Here is an 18554-nt window from a genome sequence, read left to right on the forward strand (position 1 = left end):
CATTCTCACCTACAACCGCCTCACTCACAGTGAAAAATAAACCAGCCACACTTCTAAGAGTGTGAAGTAGAGCCACTTGGCATCTGCTGTTACAAAAAGAAGACGGGCCCCGTCTGGTGGCTAGAGGTCATCTGGTGATCAGAGAGCTTAAGAACCATAGAACTCCAAAGAGCAGACCGGAAAAATGTGCAAGAGCAAAGGAGTGTGTCAAGGAGGATGCCATGACTGGAAAGTCACTTTGCCACGTCAGTATTCAGCCATAAGGACTAAGTTAGAAACAAGACTTAAGATCTTACCTTCCAAGTCATCAATGCTTTTCTCCAATTTAGTTACTGACCTCTCCGCAAACTCAGCTCGAGTCTCAGCCTGCAATAATTCAATTTATTTCAATCAAAATTGGGAAGTTTTAGGTGGCTGGTAGCTATAAAGATAGGGAAACCAGAAAATGAAAGTCAAGCCTGGCACCCACAAAGTGGTCTGAAACCACCCACCAGTGAATCACCACGGTGAGAGGTGGCTGGCTACCACTGCTGGCTCTCCAAGCCCACCCCGGAATATTCCTGGATCATTGTAACATTAAAATGAAAAATGTCTCGGCTCCATAGAGACAAACTCAATCCAGTTGGCTTTGTTCAAAACACCCCTAATATTACCTCCTTCAGCTTGTCAGAAAGGACCTTGATCTCTTCCTCGTATTTGTCTTCCTTCTGCGAGTACTGTAATCAGAAAGAACGTTCCAGATGTCAGGCCACAGCTCACCCTATACTTGTGTCTTCTAATACAAAGAAAGTGCCAGCCCAGCCAACAGATGTTGAGCATCTCTCAGGAGGTAATGGAGCCTCTGGGATCAGATGGCATGCCACAATGCGGTCTCTGCTTTCCTGCCTATTGTTTTACATGGGATAAGAACAAGATCACTTATCCATTTGGCACTTCGTTTAAATTAATTGTTATGGATGACTCACATACTCAACACAAAATGGATTTTCCATTGAATGAAAAAAAAAAAAAAGAAAGAATCTGGTATCAATAACCATCAGGAAATCGCCTCAAAATGAGGCCTCTGGCTAAAGTCTCTAATGGACTATTCCTCTGACTGGCAGGGCCTTAGAAGGGAAAAAGCGGGTGTCTGTCTCTTGAGTAGCTCTTAAATGATGCCTCTCCCCGACATGGTGCTCCTGGCCTACCTTCTCAGCCTGAGCCTCCAGTGATTTCAAGTTGTTCGTCACAGTTTTCAACTCTTCTTCAAGCTCGGCACATTTGCTAATGTTTTCGATCAGAGGTAGAAAGGGTGGGAGACAGGCCAGAGGAAGGAGGAGAGAAAAAGGAGAGGGATGGGAAAAAAATGAAAACCGAGTCCTAGAGAACAAAGGGCTGCCTTAAAGAAGCCAAACCATCAGGGGCTGAGATGTCCAATTTCACTATGGACACTGCCCTGGACCTTCCTTCCAATGCAGAGAGGTGGGGAGACAAAATCCAACAACTTCAAACTGTGATGATTTGGCTTCTTTTTTGGCTGCACCAAAGAGCATTTATGAAGGAAAAACAAAAGAGTATAAAGGACCCAAAGAAAGCACTTAAAGCAAGATATAAGATAGCAGAGGGTGTAGTGAAGGTGCAGTCGTTATAAAAACGGACCAGTAGGCATTGGAAGCTGAAAGACGCCTGGGTTGCAGTTAAACCTAAAACCCATACATGAGCCATCAGTACCTTATCCTCTGCAGCCATTAATGCTTTCAAGGTCTGATCCATTATTCTTAATTGTTCTTCCAGCTGTCGAACTTGGCTGTTAGTGGACACAGGAAATGCACAAGGCCATTCTCAAAATCAGTGTGCAGGTAAGGCATGCAGTGATACACGCATTCATACACAGACACCCCACACAAGTCCTCCATGTTCCAGACTCGTGGCTCATCCATGTCGAATGAGCACATGAGGAGCCCGGAGCTGAAACAGGTAAATGTGCAGCTGCCAGAAGGTCATGCTGTTTAGTCACTGCTCCGCAGCACCCCACACAGGGCCTCCTGGCGCCGGGCCCGCTTACCCTTCTGAAAGCTCAGCCCGCTCCTCTGCACGCTCCAGGTCACTCTCAATGATGACCAGCTTACGGGCCACCTGCAGCAGGACACACATAAAACACAGACACCATGGGGCTTCCAAGCTCTGAGGACGGTGTGTGTGTGTGTGGGAGGAGAGCAGGGGCTAGACTCAGCCCCTGGGAGTTCTTGCCTACAAACAAGATGATCCTCTCTCCCGTGGACTGGAAGGGAAGCAACTCTCTACCAGGAATGCCCATGGAGAGGAGGCCATCTGCTCACAAAGATCCAGAATGGTCAGTTATGAGTAGGCAGGCACATTTGAAGTCTGACCCAACTGAAGCCTGTATAATTACACAGCAGCCAGACCAACTGTGGAAGGAGGGGAAGAGATGAAATTCACCATCTCTGAAATAGCAGGATGATGAGACATGATGCCTTTTATGCTGAAAAGGTGGGAGCTGCAAGGCAAGACTGAAAATAACCCTAAAAGAACTTCATCAATTTAGAGCTCTGTACCTCCACTTCCTTTTGGTGGAGGAGGTTAAAAATGCCAACAGAAATAGCAAGCAATGCTAACATGAGAAGTTGGTAAGAGAACTAATGAGGTCGAAGGAAGAAAGGACCAGGAAGAAGGGATCCTATGAAGCATTTCAAAATTAGCGAGCATAGCATAACCTGGAGAGGATGATGATGATGAAGAGTCAGTGGTGTTTCAGGAGAGCTAAAGGGAAAACTAAAACCTTAAAGAGTCATGTGGGCTCTTAACACAGGAGGGTGCTTTCATGGGGACATGACCAGGAGGTGATTCACCTGGGAATCGTGAGGAGAGAGGACAGACTGAGAGGTGCCTCCATGAATCCAGGAAGCAAATGTGTGGTCTGTGTCTCCACCCTGCCTAAACTGGGATGCACCAGGTGGATCTCACTAGGGATAACTGCTTGCATGGTGACAGCATGAGAGACTCCTTTCACAAAACATAAGAGACCCAACCTTCCCTGCTGTCTGGCCAAAGATCTTTTGTCCTAGTCTTTGAGGGTGGGGGGACAACAAATCCCTGGTCTTTCCCAGTGCGAATGACTCCCTAGCAGGATCAAAATTAAGAACCATCTTCTGGAGACAAAGGAAATCTCCTTCTCAAAAACACTCATTTCTGCTAAGGAAGCAGATGGTTTCATTGCTCCCCCAGTCCCTGCTTCTGGGCCATGGCTGGGACCCATGAGGCCTTGAGCTCTAGGATCTGACCTCTTCATACTTGCGGTCGGCATCCTCAGCGATGTGCTTGGCCTCTTTCAGCTGGATCTCCTGAATCTCCATCTTCTCCTCATCCTTTTGGGCTCGGCTCTCAATGACTTTCATGCCTCTGAAAAGGAAGATTGGCAGGAAAAGCCAAGATTTAGAGGTGCCTTCCATGAACTCCCATTGCACAGCCATGGTTTGTGAGGTTCAGTGTGACTGACCGAGTGAAACATAGCTACTTTCATCTTCCAAGCCATAATGTGAGACTTTGCAGAGCCGAAGGCAGGAAAAGACATCCACTTCCCTCTCTCTGTTTATTGTGAAGGAAAGCTTATACTTTTGGTACGGCTGACACTGTCCAGGCAGCTCATGTTAAATGAAAGGCACCATGGCATGGTCCTTTTTTTTTGAATCTGGAAGGGGGGGAATCAGAAAAGCTAACATGCTTTACTTGCTGTATAAATAATGGGACTTCTTCCCTTTTCCAGTGGTAAGCCTTAGCCTGGAAATGGATCAAGGTTAGAACAAAAGCAAATTTACCTTTGTGTACTTTTTTCCCACAAAGAAAGTAACTGTTCTTACCCCTTTAGCCACAAATGTAACTATTAGATTGAATCAAATGAAACTGCTAGAATTTGACCATGCTGCTGCTGCTAAGTTGCTTCAGTCGTGTCCAACTCTGTGCAACCCCATAGATGGCAGCCCACCAGGCTCCCCGTCCCTGGGATTCTCCAGGCAATAACACTGGAGTGGGCTGCCATTTCCTTCTCCAATGTGTGAAAGTGAAAAGTGAAAGGGAAGTCTCTCAGTCGTGTTCGACTCTTTGCGACCCCATGGACTGCAGCCCACCAGGCTCCTCTGTCCCTGGGATTCTCCAGGCAAGAATACTGGAGTGGGTTGCCATTTCCTTCTCCAATGCATGAAAGTGAAAAGTAAAAGTGAAGTCGCTCAGTCTGTCTGACCCTCATCGATCCCATGGACTATAGCCTTCCAGGCTCCTCCGTCCATGGGATTTTCCAGGCAGGAGTACTGGAGTGGGGTGCCATTGCCTTCTCCGAAGAGATGGTGAGTCATCTTTAAAAATTCCAAAACTCTTAGTTAGAAGAGACAACACACAATGGTGAATAATGAACTGAAAAACTTCAGCTAACGAGCTTTTTTAATCCTAAAGTCTGAAATCACCCTTTTCCCATGGTGGCAGGGAGCAGAAATGCACCTCAAAAATGGAGAAAGGGACAAAAGGATTGACTGCATATACCTGCCAGGTCATAGCACAGATACCGACTGCCAGTGTCTGAGACACTACACTGCTTCCTCATCTCTCTAAGGACAGAACTCTCTCCAGTATTATGGAGTCTTTCTTGGAGTGCTTCCAAGCAACAGGAGTACATTAACTTGAGCAGCTAAGCATGAGAGAAAATGCCTGCTGGAATAACATGATGGCTGATATGGCCCTGGTCTTCCTTTACTACCACAAGGCTGGATCTTGGGGTCATAAGTCAGGGAGAGCCAGGTCACGGGGTGAGTGGGCTCAGAGGACATGCAGATCTGACTGTATTTACTTGTGCACGCATGACTTACCAGCTTTACTAAGTCCAACACAACTTACTTTTGTGGATTATATTTCTGGTTTATCTGTGCTTTCTCTTTCACTCATTTGTTGGGCTATTTGACAACTGACAGCCCATACTTTATTTACCTCAGCCTAAGCCTTCTTGGTGTATTTTAACATAAAGTTATCTTTTAAACAAAATGCAGAATTGCTCCATGGTCAGCAGGAATGAAAGAACCAAATCACATCCCTAGAACCTCCCGTTTATACATCCATCTCCCTCGCTGGGTGGTGAGCTCTAGGAGGGCAGGAACAGAGTCTTTTTCTTCTTTGCAACCTTGAGATTTAAAACAAAAGTGTTCCACTAGTGTTAAATAAAACCAGTAGTTACCCCTGGATCAAGTGAGGAAATGGCACCAAGGTGCTGTGAAATCCTCAGACACCCAAGATCAGAGAGCCCTCTGGTTCCACCAGGGGGAAAGGTTGTGCTAACAGGTGGGCTGGACGAGGAGGCCTCACCTCTCACTCTCATCTGCTGCCTTCTCGGCCTCCTCCAGCTTCTGCAGAGCTGTTGCCAGACGCTCCTGGGCACGATCCAACTCTTCCTCAACCAGCTGGATGCGTCTGTTCAGAGAAGCTACGTCGGCTTCAGCCTGGGCAGAGAATGAGAGGTGTTTTAGTGTTGGAGAGGATGTGAGGGTAGTGCCTTCAAGAGGGGCTGGACTGAAACGTTGGTTCAACAAGGAAGCCTGGCTTTGTGGTGAGCTACCCTAAAGTGTGCTACAAGCCGTGGTCAACTCTGGAGTTGCTGGATATGTTCATCCATTGATTTATCCAGTGGTTGTCCACATATATCCACATATATCATCCCTGCGAGACAGAGAGACCGTCAGCAACACTTTCTCATTTGGTTCCTTTCTACCACAGATTTCAACAGGCTGGCTTTATCTGACTGTCAGAGGGGAGCTTCATCACAGCCACCTCACACGGTGGGGGATGAGGTGTGGATAGAGGCGACAGGACTGACCCGGGCTCCATCACACAAGATGAGAGGAGCTCGGCGAGAACTCTGACTCAGGCGTCTCAATTCTCCTTTCTTCTGATCACATTCTCAAAGGGGCTTTATTAAATATTTTAGGAACTAAAAGATTTTTAAGTTCAGTGGTTCTAAAATATAAAACCATACAGAGACACAACAAAACCCAGTAAGCCCCCGTGCCCTTCAGCACCTCTTGAGGATAACAGGTCACACTGGAATAGTGCCAAGACAAATTTCCCAAGCGCCTGTGACCTAAGCCTACAGGCATTTCTCACAAGTCAGGGTGGCTACAAGAAGAGTTTCAAGCTCCTTAGATACTGTTTTCACTTGGTATCTATCTCTGAAATATGCTCCTTTTTTGGGGATGTGATGTTGACCTACAGTTACAAGCATTTATTACTATGAGCCTCAGGACACTTGCAAGACTGGCTGAGTCCATTACATACACTTGCATTGGTGGCTGTTTAAATATTATGCACGGAAGTGAAAGATGGAATTTGCTAATCTGGTAGTGTTTCCTCATCTACTTTCAGTTCAGTTCAGTTCAGTTCAGTCGCGTCTGACTCTTTGCGACCCCATGAATCGCAGCATGCCAGGCCTCCCTGTCCATCACCAACTCCCGGAGTTCACTCAGACTCACATCATCTACTTTGAATGTGTGCTTATCCTGCAATGATGGGGTTTTCAGGACATTTGGGAGTTTTCTAAAAATTACGGCCTGCACTTAGGGATGATGCTAGCTCTCTACCTACAGTGCTATCTTCCTTACTCACGTTCCTTCTTATGTGCAAGGAATCATGATTCTCTACACGGAGTATGGGCTCAGTAAATGTCTACGGAATAAAATAAGCAAAAACAACTTAAACAAAAGCAACTTTCTGAGTTCTGGACCCATGGTACAAGGGCTTGAAATGTACAAGTAGTGAGAGTCTACGATCACAGCCTTGAACTAAAGGAACATGAGAACACTCTGCTCTCTGCTCATCTAGATTTGTAAAATTTTAAAAGCCAAGTTCTCTCTGGGAAAGAGAGGTGATTAGGGCATCTCCAACCTCGGTGAAGGACTCTATAAAAACATTCAAATACACTTTTATCTCGTCAAAAATTAACTATGTAGTAACAACTGGCTGATGGAGGCAGGGAGTAGGGGGAAATGTGAAAGGAATCCAAGGTCAGTTTACAACTGTACCCACCCACAAAGTCAATCATTATAGATGCACAGTGAGAATTGGGCCCCACCAGGTCTCAATGGCCAGTGAACATGGTTTTTTTGGGGCTGGCGGTGGGGGGAGGGATGAGGGTAATATGGATAACACATTTCTTAAGTACGAGAACTTTTAAAAGTTTTTAGCCCTGTATTAAAAAAAAAAAAAAAAAAACTGGAAGAAGGTATACATTAACGGCATATCTTTGGGTCAGGTCAGATTTCTGTATTTTCCAGTTCCAGAAAAATTCTATTCCTTTTTTCACTCCCCTCAACAAGAATTATAATGTTTATTTAAAGCAATACATTTACAGCCCAAAGAGTTCTACATTATACACTTCAGGTTTAACCAATTTCATAAAAATACTTGAGAACAGCTGTATCCACAGATTTAGACTACTAAATTATTTCTTTGCCCATTTTTCTCTTTTCTTTCCTGAATAACCTCTTTTAGATATGGTTCAAGGTAGAATTTATCTGCCTCGTATTTTGTCCACTGCTCTTTAGGCAGGATCTGCTGCCTCATGCTCAGGTCCAGCGCTCTCTTAATGCGAAACCCTCTGTCGTTATAAAGGTTCTCAGGAAGCCTTCTTATGGCTTCTTTTACATCGTCATTCTCATACATTGTATCATCTGGCATTAAGCCCAGTTTATTGAACCCAGTAGCCTTGCATACCATTTTCAAATACCCTCCAGCTCCACCTGCTTGATGCCGAAACGGCTAGCCTGTTTGCCATGTTGACCTGAGATAGAAGGAAAATTCTATTCCTTTTATGAACTGGGGTGGGAGGACAAGCAAGCAACTCTGAAAGCTGAAAACTAAAATGAAGAGCAAAACAAACCCACCCCCTAAAATACCACCAAGAAAAAAAATCAGTAGAGTGTCTAGGTCATGTACTCAAAAGTATTTTCTCCCTCTTTCTTAAATATGCTTGTTATAGGTGCTGTGGCCAGAGAAATGTCAACAAGGTTTTCAAAACAATTTCTGTAGCCACCACACTAGAAGTTTCCAGCTCTGTTTTCAATCTGGGCCCTGACCTCAAGGACTTTGTACTCACAGAAAGGAGACTGTTTATGCTCTAGGGAAAGGACCTTTCAGGTGACAGGCCACTCTGGGTCCCCAGGCTCCCATGTACCTGGGGCGTTGGAGACAGCACTCCATGTTCATTCCTGCCTCTGCACAAAAGATCTCCCTCCCTGAGAGGAACCCCCATTGATCCAAATCTTTGCTCTTCTGGCCTCCACTCTGCTTTTTCTTTAGCTCTGGATGCAGTTTTATAGATGGAACTTCTTTCCCCCTTGGAGCATTTTGTAGAATCTACATTAGGGGTTGTGTCCTATAGGAATACCAGTCGACAGGCCCCATAGAGGGCACCCAAACAACAGCCAGGAATGGATACCAGTTCCAGGAGCCCCACTGGGTCAGTGCAGAGAACAGACCTGTAAGCGGTCCACAAAAATGGGGTCTCAGATGTTTAGCTCAAAGGGTCCCTAATTCCCACAAATGGCTGTCTGAGTTCACCTGGAAGACACATATTAAAAGTACACATTTCCAGGCCCCATCCCTCGAGATTCTGATCCAAGAGGTCAAGAGAGGAAGGTGGGAATCTGCACTATAAAAAAGCACCCACCCACCACCCCACCCAAAGACGCCAGCAAAGCCTACAGGAAGCACTTATGCAGCTCTTTGTTGAGCAAATAGGAAGAGGGAGGGACCTCTGACCCTGAGGGTTGAAGCATGCTCGGGTCACATAGCCATCAGCGGGAGACAGGACGAGTACCCAGTTCCCTGCTCCTCCTGTACAGGCTCGCCTGTTTCACTTTTCAAGGCTTCCTGGAGCCTCAGAGAAGCCCTGGAATTGTTGGTTCTCACCTATGGGGTCTTTCCACCTTCTGACATCAGCACGGCAGGTTCTCTACAGTCACCCCCAATTCAAGCCCCTGACTCAAAGAAAGGCCTTCGGGACAAGGCCTAACCAGGACTAGGAGAACTGTACTCATTATCATCTGCTGAGCAAGTCCTCTCAATGCTTTTTGAAAAAAGGCGTGGTATAAAATCAAAAACATCATCAAGTAATACCAAGGGGGAACAGCTCACACAAGGACACAGAGCATTTGTTCTCAACCCAAGAAGCCAACGGCTGCTGCCCTGGGAGGTTTCACAGCAAGATGGGCAAAGGTGCTTGTAGGTTACAGCCTGGATTTGAATGCAGTATCTGGGGAGTAAGTATCCCTACAAAAGGTTCCCCAGGGAAAAACCTGGACTCTTCCAGGCTTCTCAGGCCTTACAGTACTGGTCTGATCACAATTAAGTTTGGCTCCCTAGAACTGAAGATACATTCAATTTCATCAATTAACGGCACTCTTTTCACTTTTTTTTTTTTGGATTATGCTGTGTTCAAAAGGCTCACATCTCTCACCTTCACTAGCTTTTATTTCTGGTATGTATTCTCTGAGTTCTGAGGCTTATTCAGGTATTTTCTAAGGTTGTTTTCATCACAATACCTGGGCAGTCTACTTAAGACTTCACTGGCTGTTGCCTAAGTACAAACCTCACAGCCACAGGACCTTTTGTTATTTAAAAAGCAGATATAAATAACAAGGCATTTGGGAAGGGTCACGACCCCAGACGCAAATTATTTCCAGGCATGAAAATCACCCTCAGTGTCCTAGGTTACCTTCTAACAAGGTAACCCATGTGTTGACACTGCTGGCAAAGTCTTTGTTTAGGATATTAGTTTCTTTTATTTCAAAAATGCTATTGTGTCTCAACATGCTATGAGCTACTCAGAAAAGAGACTGCTATATTAGTAAAGGCTACCAACTGTCTTCCTGGAGAATTGTTGTTAAGCAACCACCAGGTGCCCTGCACTTGTGAGGTGCCTTAGAGCTGTATGTGCCTTGCCCCATCCCCTTCCACAAGGGGTGCGCTCAGCTGTTCACTCATGTCTGATCCTTTGCGACCCCATGGGTTATAGCATGCCAGGCTCCTCTGTCCATGGGATTCTCCAAGCAAGAATACTGGAGTGGGCTGCCATTTCCTGCTCCAGGGGATCTTCTTGACCCAGAGATCAAATCCAAGCCTCTTTTGTCTCCTGTGTTGGCAGGTGCATTCTTCACCACTGAGCCACCTGGGAAGCCCTCTTCCACAGGGCAGGTGTACACCATTCCTGTGCTCTTCTACAAGACGCTACAAAGCTACAAAGCCATCAGAGGCATGCCCACACAATACAGCAAAAATATTTCTCCAAGTCAGATCTGAAAGAAAACTTTTACAGGGCCTAGATTTTCACAAAATCCAGATGTTACAGTCAATATACCTAGAGACAATTTAAAAATAGCAATGACTTTTACTTTAAAAACAAGTAGTCCTGTTAACACTTAAGAAGAAATAATGGTAGGAGAATAATATTATATTCTAAGAACAAATCCTCTGAATATATTTTCCAAGTCCTCCTGAAGTGGAGTGCAGCATGGGATGATCACAGGTCAGGTCTTTTTATTTCATGCAAAGTGTAGTTGTCCAGAGACGGTTTCACCCTTTACTGTGTAAGACCAAGCCACTACAGCCAAGTTAAACTTCTGCCCTTATATGGTAAGGAAAGGGGGAAAAAAAACACGCATGACATTAAGGGGCACTCCCATGGATAAGAGATAAAAACAACCTCTCTATCCGCACCAAAGCCTATAATTCATGAGGCATATTTGTACAATGAGCAAGAAGGGATATGAACAGGGCATTGTAGTGCCTTAGCCTCATCTATATATGAAAGCAGAAAGGCAGAGAGTACACTCCTGTTATTGCCACCCTGGGGGTGCCAATGTGAACACAAAATACACTTTTAGAATCCTGGTCTCAGAAATATTTACCAATTCTAAAGCGGGAAAGGGCTGGGATTTTTGTAAGCTGGTTTTTCCTATGATTTAATAAAGTTACCAATTAAGAACCTACAGGTTGCAACTGTAAGTCCCTTTGTTTGCTGGGTACCATCCAGAAAGGAGAAAGGAGGACTGGCTTCTTCTTGCTCCCTCTTTTCCTTTGATAAGGACAAAAGACAAACAAAACCCCAGTGGGTCACAAGACCTAGAGTCAACCACTACATCGAGCAAAGTAGTTGCATTCCAACATTCTGAAGGGCCCACACACCTTGGAAAAAATAAACCAGTAGAAAAAGAGAGATGACTGCTTTTTCCAAGGTAAGTGCTGGTGTAACAGGGCCAATTAACTACAGCCTGTCTGAACCTTTGAGACTCTGAATGTAGAGCTAACTCTCCAAATATTTTTTTGCAGTGGTTCACGACTTTGTCACTAAACTTTAATCTCTGCTGCCAAGAAAAACTGTGACTGCTAGCTTAACTCATAGCTATGTCTGACAACTACCAAGAAACCACCTTAAATTAGCTATCTTCAAGTTTCAGTTTTGTAAGTTAGGAACACCTCTCAATCTGAAATTCCCTCTTCTGTGGGCTGACCCAGTCCTTAAGTTGTTTTCATAAAAAGTTCTGTGTCCATCTATCCCATCTTCTGGATAGACTATTTTCAAAAATCGCTTTAAAAACTGAAGTTATTTAAACTTTTTAACATAAAGCTTTGAAAAGAATGAAAGCACTACCTTTTACCCAACTGGCCCAGGAAGAGTACTGTTACAAAAACTAAGCCCAAAAGAGAAGGTGAGTGTAATAGTCACAATGTGCCCTTCATAAAATTTATCTTCTGTGTCTAACATCAATCACCAGGACAGGAGTCCATAAGAGGCGCTCCTGTACAAGACCACATATACCCTTTCTTAGCAGGGGGAGGGAAGCTCTACCAACTTCCACCACTAACACTGCTTTGACCCATCAAACATTCCTTCCAGCCTGCCTGTGTCCTCTCTCTGTTCAAGTTGAAATAAGAATTACTGATTAGAAGCATTGAAATGGAGTGTTTTTAGATATAGTGAAATGAGCATCCCATTTTTAAAGCCCTTTGATAGCTGGAGAACTGAAAGCAAGGGAATAATGAGCGATGCAGAGTGCAAAGCCATTCTAATACTAACTGACACAAGGCACTAGTGTGCTAAGCGCCATGGCAACTTCTTTACACATACTCTTTTCATGCTCACAACAGGCAGGTACTACCATTACAAACATTGTGCAGTCCGCGAACTGAGGGGCTGACACGTTCAATGATTCGCAGCCAGGGTCAAAAGTTCTTATCCATCATCCTGTTCTGTTGGTTCTAATGGTTCAAGGACAACAGCGAGTCAGAGAAGGAGTTGGAATTCATTCATTGCCTGGCGAAATGCAGAAACAGCCACGGGACCTTTGCTGTCTTGTCCTTTACAGAAAATGATTTCTTGCCTATCGATTTCCTGGTTCCTCTCCATTTTATCTGAAACTGCATCTAGTTAGGCTTTCCTCTTAAGAGGATCCATTTGCTTCTAGGTATTTTATGCAACACAGGTCCCATAGCTTCTACAGCCCACCATAACACCATTACACACACTTCTCATTACATACACTTTTTCTCTAAAGGCTTCTATTAGTACTGCACGCTACAGTCCATGGGGTCGCAAAGAGTTGGACACGACTGATCGCGCACAGGCCCCGCGCACGCGCGTGCCCACACCCTCCCACCCACCCAACAAGCACGACAGTGTATGAGCGCTTGTCCTAAAATTTCCAAGGTGTTTGAGTATCCTGATATAAAACACACATACTCAAACAGCGAACAAACAGCGAACGCCTAAACTACCTCTGAGATCCTGTTCCTGTTTGCTGGATACGTTTGCCTAGGAAAAACGAAGGAAGCCAGATATTACACTCAAAGTGGGGGAGGGGGAAGCCGGCGGGAGAAAACACCCAATAATCATAGCCATTTAGCCAACTTTTTCAAGACTCGGTAACAAAGGAACATCTATCTGTACAGGAGAACTTGGGAGGAGGGCTGGTTAAGAAAGGGAAAGGCAAAGGGCCGCATACTAAGTCAAAACACGCGCTGTCAGTGTCTCACCCACCCCAGAGAAACAGGCTTTCAAGAAACCAAGGCTAGACAGAGATGGGCGAGTTCAGCATCCCCGGGCCTCAAAACCTGGCAATGCCTCAGACGTGATCTGTTAGCGTCCTTCCCAAAAGAACAGATTTCCACAAGGAGGGACCTCTTTTGTCCCCACCTTCCGAGTAAATAATGCCAGGAGGGCAAAGGGCACATCCCTTTGCCTCGGGGGACCCGAGGCGCCGTGTGGAACGCAAACACCCCACACAGAGCCCCTTCTGGGAAAGTGCTGCTTCCAGAACCTTCTCAACACCACTCCTGCTTTCCCCTCGGTTCTTTGACTGTAGACCAGAGAGATGAAAAGGGCCGAGGTGAAGGGGCAAGACCCCTCCCCAGACGACACCTGCGGGCCCAGGTGCGCCAGGTGCCCCCCGAGGCAGGGGGAGGGGTAGAGAAGGTGGGCTCCGGGAGGCCTTGCGGGGCGCCGGGGCGGGGGTGGGGGGGCGATCGGGGAGAAGGCGCCTCTGGTGGTGGGTGATGGGTGGGTCCCTTACGGTCTCCCTCAGCTTCCTCTCGTAGTCCAGTTCGCGCTGCAGGCTGCCCGCGCGCTCCTCCGCGGCGTCCGCCTGCTCCTGCAGGCTCCGAATCTTCCTCCGCACCGCCTCCAGCGAGCTGCTCCCCGCCATCGCGCCGAGCGGCGGCGGGCCGGCAAGCGGGCGGGCTGCGGTGGGAGAGGCGGGCTGCTGCGCTCCTGCTGCTGCTGCGGCTGCCGCACTCCGACCGACCGCCCGCCCCGCCCAGGCCGCAGCGCGCGACGGCGGCGCCCCCTGCGGCCCAGGCTCAGCCCGGAAGTCTCGGCCTCCCGGGAAGCTCAGGCGAACCGCAAGCGGGTGCGCGAGCGCCGGGGGCGGACCCAGCGGGCGGGGCGGGTCGCGCGCCGCGGACCCCGGGAATTCTCCAGTCGCGGGAGGCACGGCGCGTGCTCGCGGCTGCCCGGCTGAAGGGCGCGGCGCGCGCTGCGGGGGCACCAGGTGGGCAGGAGACCGGGGCCCCACGGCGCCTAGGATGTTACTTGGACTCCCAGCGCCCCGCCCTGGCGCCGCGGAGAACCCGGAGTAACGGATTTGGCTGCAAGGGGCGACGGTGCCGCCTACTGGCGGCGGGAGCGCTCCGCTCCGGACTGCCAGATCCCTGCCCAAGAGGGAGAGAAGCCGAGCGAGGGGTTTGGGGCTTAAATGTGTCCCCAAAGGGACTGTAAAGAACCCCAGAACACCAGATCCTAACCCAGCAACTCTCCTCCCCTCCAAACTCATGACGTGAAAACCACTAACATACGGCAGAGGTTAAACCTCCTAAATGCTGTCTTGCTGGGTTTTGGTTCTCGCCTGGCTGTGTGACTTGGAAAACAACGTGACTTCATCTGTAAAAGCGCGGTTAATAGTAATACGTGCTGCTGCTGCTGCTAAGTCGCTTCAGTCGTGTCTGACTCTGTGCGACCCCATAGACGGCAGCCCACAGGCTCCCCTGTCCCTGGGATTCTCCAGGCAAGAACACTGGAGCGGGTTGTCATTTCCTTCTCCAGTGCATGAAAGTGAAAAGTGAAAGTGAAGTCACTCGGTCGTGTCCGACTCTTCGCGACCCCATGGACTGCAGCCCACCAGGCTCCTCCGCCTATGGGATTCTCCAGGCAATAGTACTGGAGTGGGTTGCCATTGCCTTCTCCAAGTAGTACATGAGGATTATGAAATAATAGAAAGCGCGAAGCACAATACAAGGTAAGTAGGGAACTCAATGATAGCTTTAGTTAATAACAGGCATTGTCTTAGAGGAGAAATACGGTATGCTGCTGCTAAGTCACTTCAGTCGTGTCCGACTCTGTGTGACCCCATAGACAGCAGCCCACCAGGCTCCCCTGTCCCTGGGATTCTCCAGGCAAGAACACTGGAGTGGGTTGCCATTTCCTTCTCCAATGCATGAAAGTGAAAAGTGAAAATGAAGTCGCTCAGTCGTGTCCGACCCTCAGCGACCCCATGGACTGCAGCCTTCCAGGCTCCTCCGTCCATGGGATTTTCCAGGCAAGAGTACTGGAGTGGGATGCCATTGCCTTCTCCGAAATAAGGTATGAAACTCCTTAAATGAACTTACAAGACAGAAACAGACTCACAGACTTAGAGAATCAACTTACGGTTGAGGGAAAGGGATGGTTATGGAGATTGGGATGGACATGTACACTCTGCTATATTTAAAATGGATAACCAACAAGGACCTACTATACAGCACAGGAAGCTCCACTCAATCTTATGTGGCAGCCTGGAGGGGAGGGGAGTTTGGGGGAGAATGGATACATATATATTTGGCTGAGTCCCTTCCCTGTTCACCTGAAACTATCACACAATATTGTCAATCAGCTATATTCCAATATAAAAAAGTTAAAAAAAAAAAAAAAAAAACACACACAAGCACTGTCTTAAGAGTCAGGCTATGGCCCATAACCATCTGTGGGACCTCAGACCTGCCAGCCTCTCTGGAACTTACTTTCTTTTCCATAAAAACAATTGTCTCAAGGGTCCCTTCTAGTTACAACCTTCTCTGATTGTAGGAAGGTTGTAATCTGGAATCTGACCAATTCTGGGCTGGACTGAGAAGCCTTTTAAAAGCACACCAAGGTAAAGAATGTGACTGCCAATGCAGGTGGGTTCGACCCCTGGATCAGGAAGATCCTCTGGAGAAGGAAATGGCAACCTCTTCCAATATTTTTGCCTGAGAAATCCCATGGACAGAGGAGCCTGGCAGGCTACAGTCCATGAGGCTGCCAAGAGTCAGACACTTAGTGACTACACAACAACAATAAATACAGACAAGATACTGAACATTTCCTTTACCCCAAGGATCCCTCAAATTGCCTTTTGGAAGTCCTGTTCACTTATCCCCTGCCTCATCCCTTATATAAGCCCTGGCATCTACTATTTTTCTTCTCTATAATGTTATAATTGTTTGAATGTTATATAAATGCAACAATACAGTATGTAACCTTCAAGAAGTTAAAAAAAAAAAAAAAGCACACCAAGGAAGCCAACAGAACCCTATGAGAGCATCCGGCTGCAGCTGGATGAAAACCAAAGTGGACACAATCTCTGGGAACAAGTCTCGGTCCATACTCCCCTTGGGCTATGTTTTTAAATGTCTTCTAAGTCTCATGGCTTTCTTTCCTCACCTTTCTCACAGAAGGCCCTTCAAGTCAGTTCCAATGTGTTTAAGTGTGGGAATAATGAAGAGAAAGAAAACACAGTTGACAACCCCCTCCTCCTCGAAAGCCCTAACAACTGAACTTGCTTTTCTGACTCATTTGCTAAGGACATTATCACAGTCTCTGCTGAGACTCACAGGTCCCAGCATGGGCTCTCACATCCTGTAGGTGGAGCCTCTCGCTTTGTTTCCACAGTTTGTCTAGTCAGGAGGGTGGTCACAACTGCTTCCCTAAGGGTACAGACAGTAGGTCTCCAACTTTGAGGGTGGGAGAGGGAGCATCTGGGAACCTTCAGGAGCCCTGGAAAATGCTGGACACGTGCACATGCTCCAAGCAGCCAACTAGTGACTTAATGTCTTGCTTTTCAAACACCTGGGAAAGTCAGTTTGAGGTGAGTTCACTTTCATGCTGATGTCATTATACAAAAGAGTTTAGGACAGTTGTTCACAGCCTTGGCTGCACATTGGAATCACCTCAATCCCAGCGATTCTAATTGGCCTAGGGTGCAGCTTGGATTTTAAGTTTTTAAACCATCAATGTTTAGTTAAGGTTGAGAATCACTGATTTAGGAAGAAAAGACCTACAGGGAATAAAGACTCACATATTGCAGATGCCATAGACATCACAGTTATTGGGGAAGGGGTTTAAAGCCAAAGAAAATGGAGCCCTTGATCCCCTCCAGCCTCACTTAGGTGGAGAGACCATAAGAAATTCAAAACAAAGCCATCAGAGATTTGACCATGTGAATTACAACCTTTCAAGCTAGGACGAGCCCATTTCTGGAATAGGATTTGTAAATCGTTTGGTATAAAATTAGTAGAAAAATGTTTTTAGCAGTAGAAAAATGTAAAAATATTTTACACTGGTGAGTAATGACAATCCAATGCCCTAGTCCCAAATGTAATATGATTCGACCTCAGGAAGTTGACCTCTCTCCTACCTCCTCCTTCCCTTTGTGACATCTGTCTCTTCCTCCTCAGGTCTTGACTATTTTTACTAGTTAGGAATCACTCTAAATAAAGCATTTCTTCACGAATGTCTTCTACATCCCTACAGGTTGCAAACAACCTAAAAGAGGAAGATAATCAATATACTACCCCCCCAAAAAAGTGTACCATATTAGGGACAGTTTTCCAGTGGGGGGGAGGGAACAGTTTCAGAAACCTCCCCCTCCTCCTGGCTCCGCCCACTCCCCCCCTCCAACTAGCTTTAAATATCCTCTTTGCTACTTCTGCCTCATCTCATTCCAAAGCTCCCTTAAACAAGATTTTTCAATAAAGACATGATAGCACCACATAGTTACACAATAATTATGATTTTTTTTCCCCCTTAAGAATTGTAGTAGCTTTTTTCTCCTCTTGCTTTCAGTCTTACTGGGCTATTTTCAAATTCTCTGCATTCTTTTCCTTATAAGGAATATCTCTCCTTGATCTATCAGCGGCCCTTTTGAAAAAGCTAAATAAACGTCCTGCTGGAGAATCTGGGGGAGACAGGCCTCCTCCATTTAACCATATACGGAGCAGACATCTGACCTACATTATACAAAACTGGTGCAGAGTTATACATGTTTTTTGGCTTTTTCTAAAGCCAGGTAGTTTGTGACTTAAATATTTTAGCTAAATCAGTGCTTCCTTGAACCCCCTCTCCAGGGACCTTGCTCTTCACTGAAACTTTTTCTTTTTGTCAGATGCTAAATGTCCTGTGTCTGGATCTCTCATTTACAAAGCACGCTTGGAGATTACATTTCACACCTTTCACATCACAGAAAGCCTTTACTGATTTCAAAACCCAGACCCTCCATCAATGTATACTTTACTCCCATACAAAAAATTCTGCCGTTGCCCTTAGTCGTTCAACTTTCTGGGCATAGCTTTCCCTGGTGCTCATACATTCTTGAAATTGTTGCTCACTTCCCTAGGAATTCTTGCCTAATTGGGCCTCTAGGCTTAATTAGCTTCCAGAATGGTGTGAAAAAGAAGTCATTTCTTTGGAAATCTAATGCCTGTCTTGACTTATGCAGCAGAAGAGGCAAGCTCTTCAGCTAGAAGAGATTTCAGAGGGCAGAAGACAAAATACTGGCAGAGCTTTTGTGGTGTGTGCATCATCCTCGAGACTATGTGGTGGCTGTCAGAGGCTGGCAGGTCGGGGCGGGGCAAGCAGGGGAACCAGGGGCAGCTAGCACACTATACCATATAAAGCACTGAGCTATATATAACTCCCAGCTTACTTTCTGTATCTAGTGCCCTCAGAGTGCAGACCC

General features: G+C 46.5%; 1 protein-coding gene across 29 annotated transcripts in view; it reads right to left on the minus strand.

The window, feature by feature from the left end:
* TPM1 (tropomyosin 1) overlaps positions 1 to 18554 on the minus strand; it is a 29574-nt gene that overhangs the window by 9020 nt on the left and 2000 nt on the right. For 11 of the 29 annotated variants that reach the window (XM_024997253.2, XM_024997256.2, XM_059890209.1 and 8 more), the window contains 6 exon segments: positions 5347 to 5480; positions 3282 to 3399; positions 2045 to 2115; positions 1188 to 1263; positions 654 to 716; positions 297 to 366 (listed from right to left, as the gene is read on the minus strand). In XM_024997253.2, coding sequence (XP_024853021.1) covers positions 297 to 366; positions 654 to 716; positions 1188 to 1263; positions 2045 to 2115; positions 3282 to 3399; positions 5347 to 5480 — 532 coding nt within the window. 29 annotated transcript variants of the gene reach the window in all.

The sequence above is a fragment of the Bos taurus genome, chromosome 10, assembly GCF_002263795.3.
Source record: "Bos taurus isolate L1 Dominette 01449 registration number 42190680 breed Hereford chromosome 10, ARS-UCD2.0, whole genome shotgun sequence".
In the NCBI taxonomy this organism is placed as follows: Eukaryota; Metazoa; Chordata; class Mammalia; order Artiodactyla; family Bovidae; genus Bos; species Bos taurus.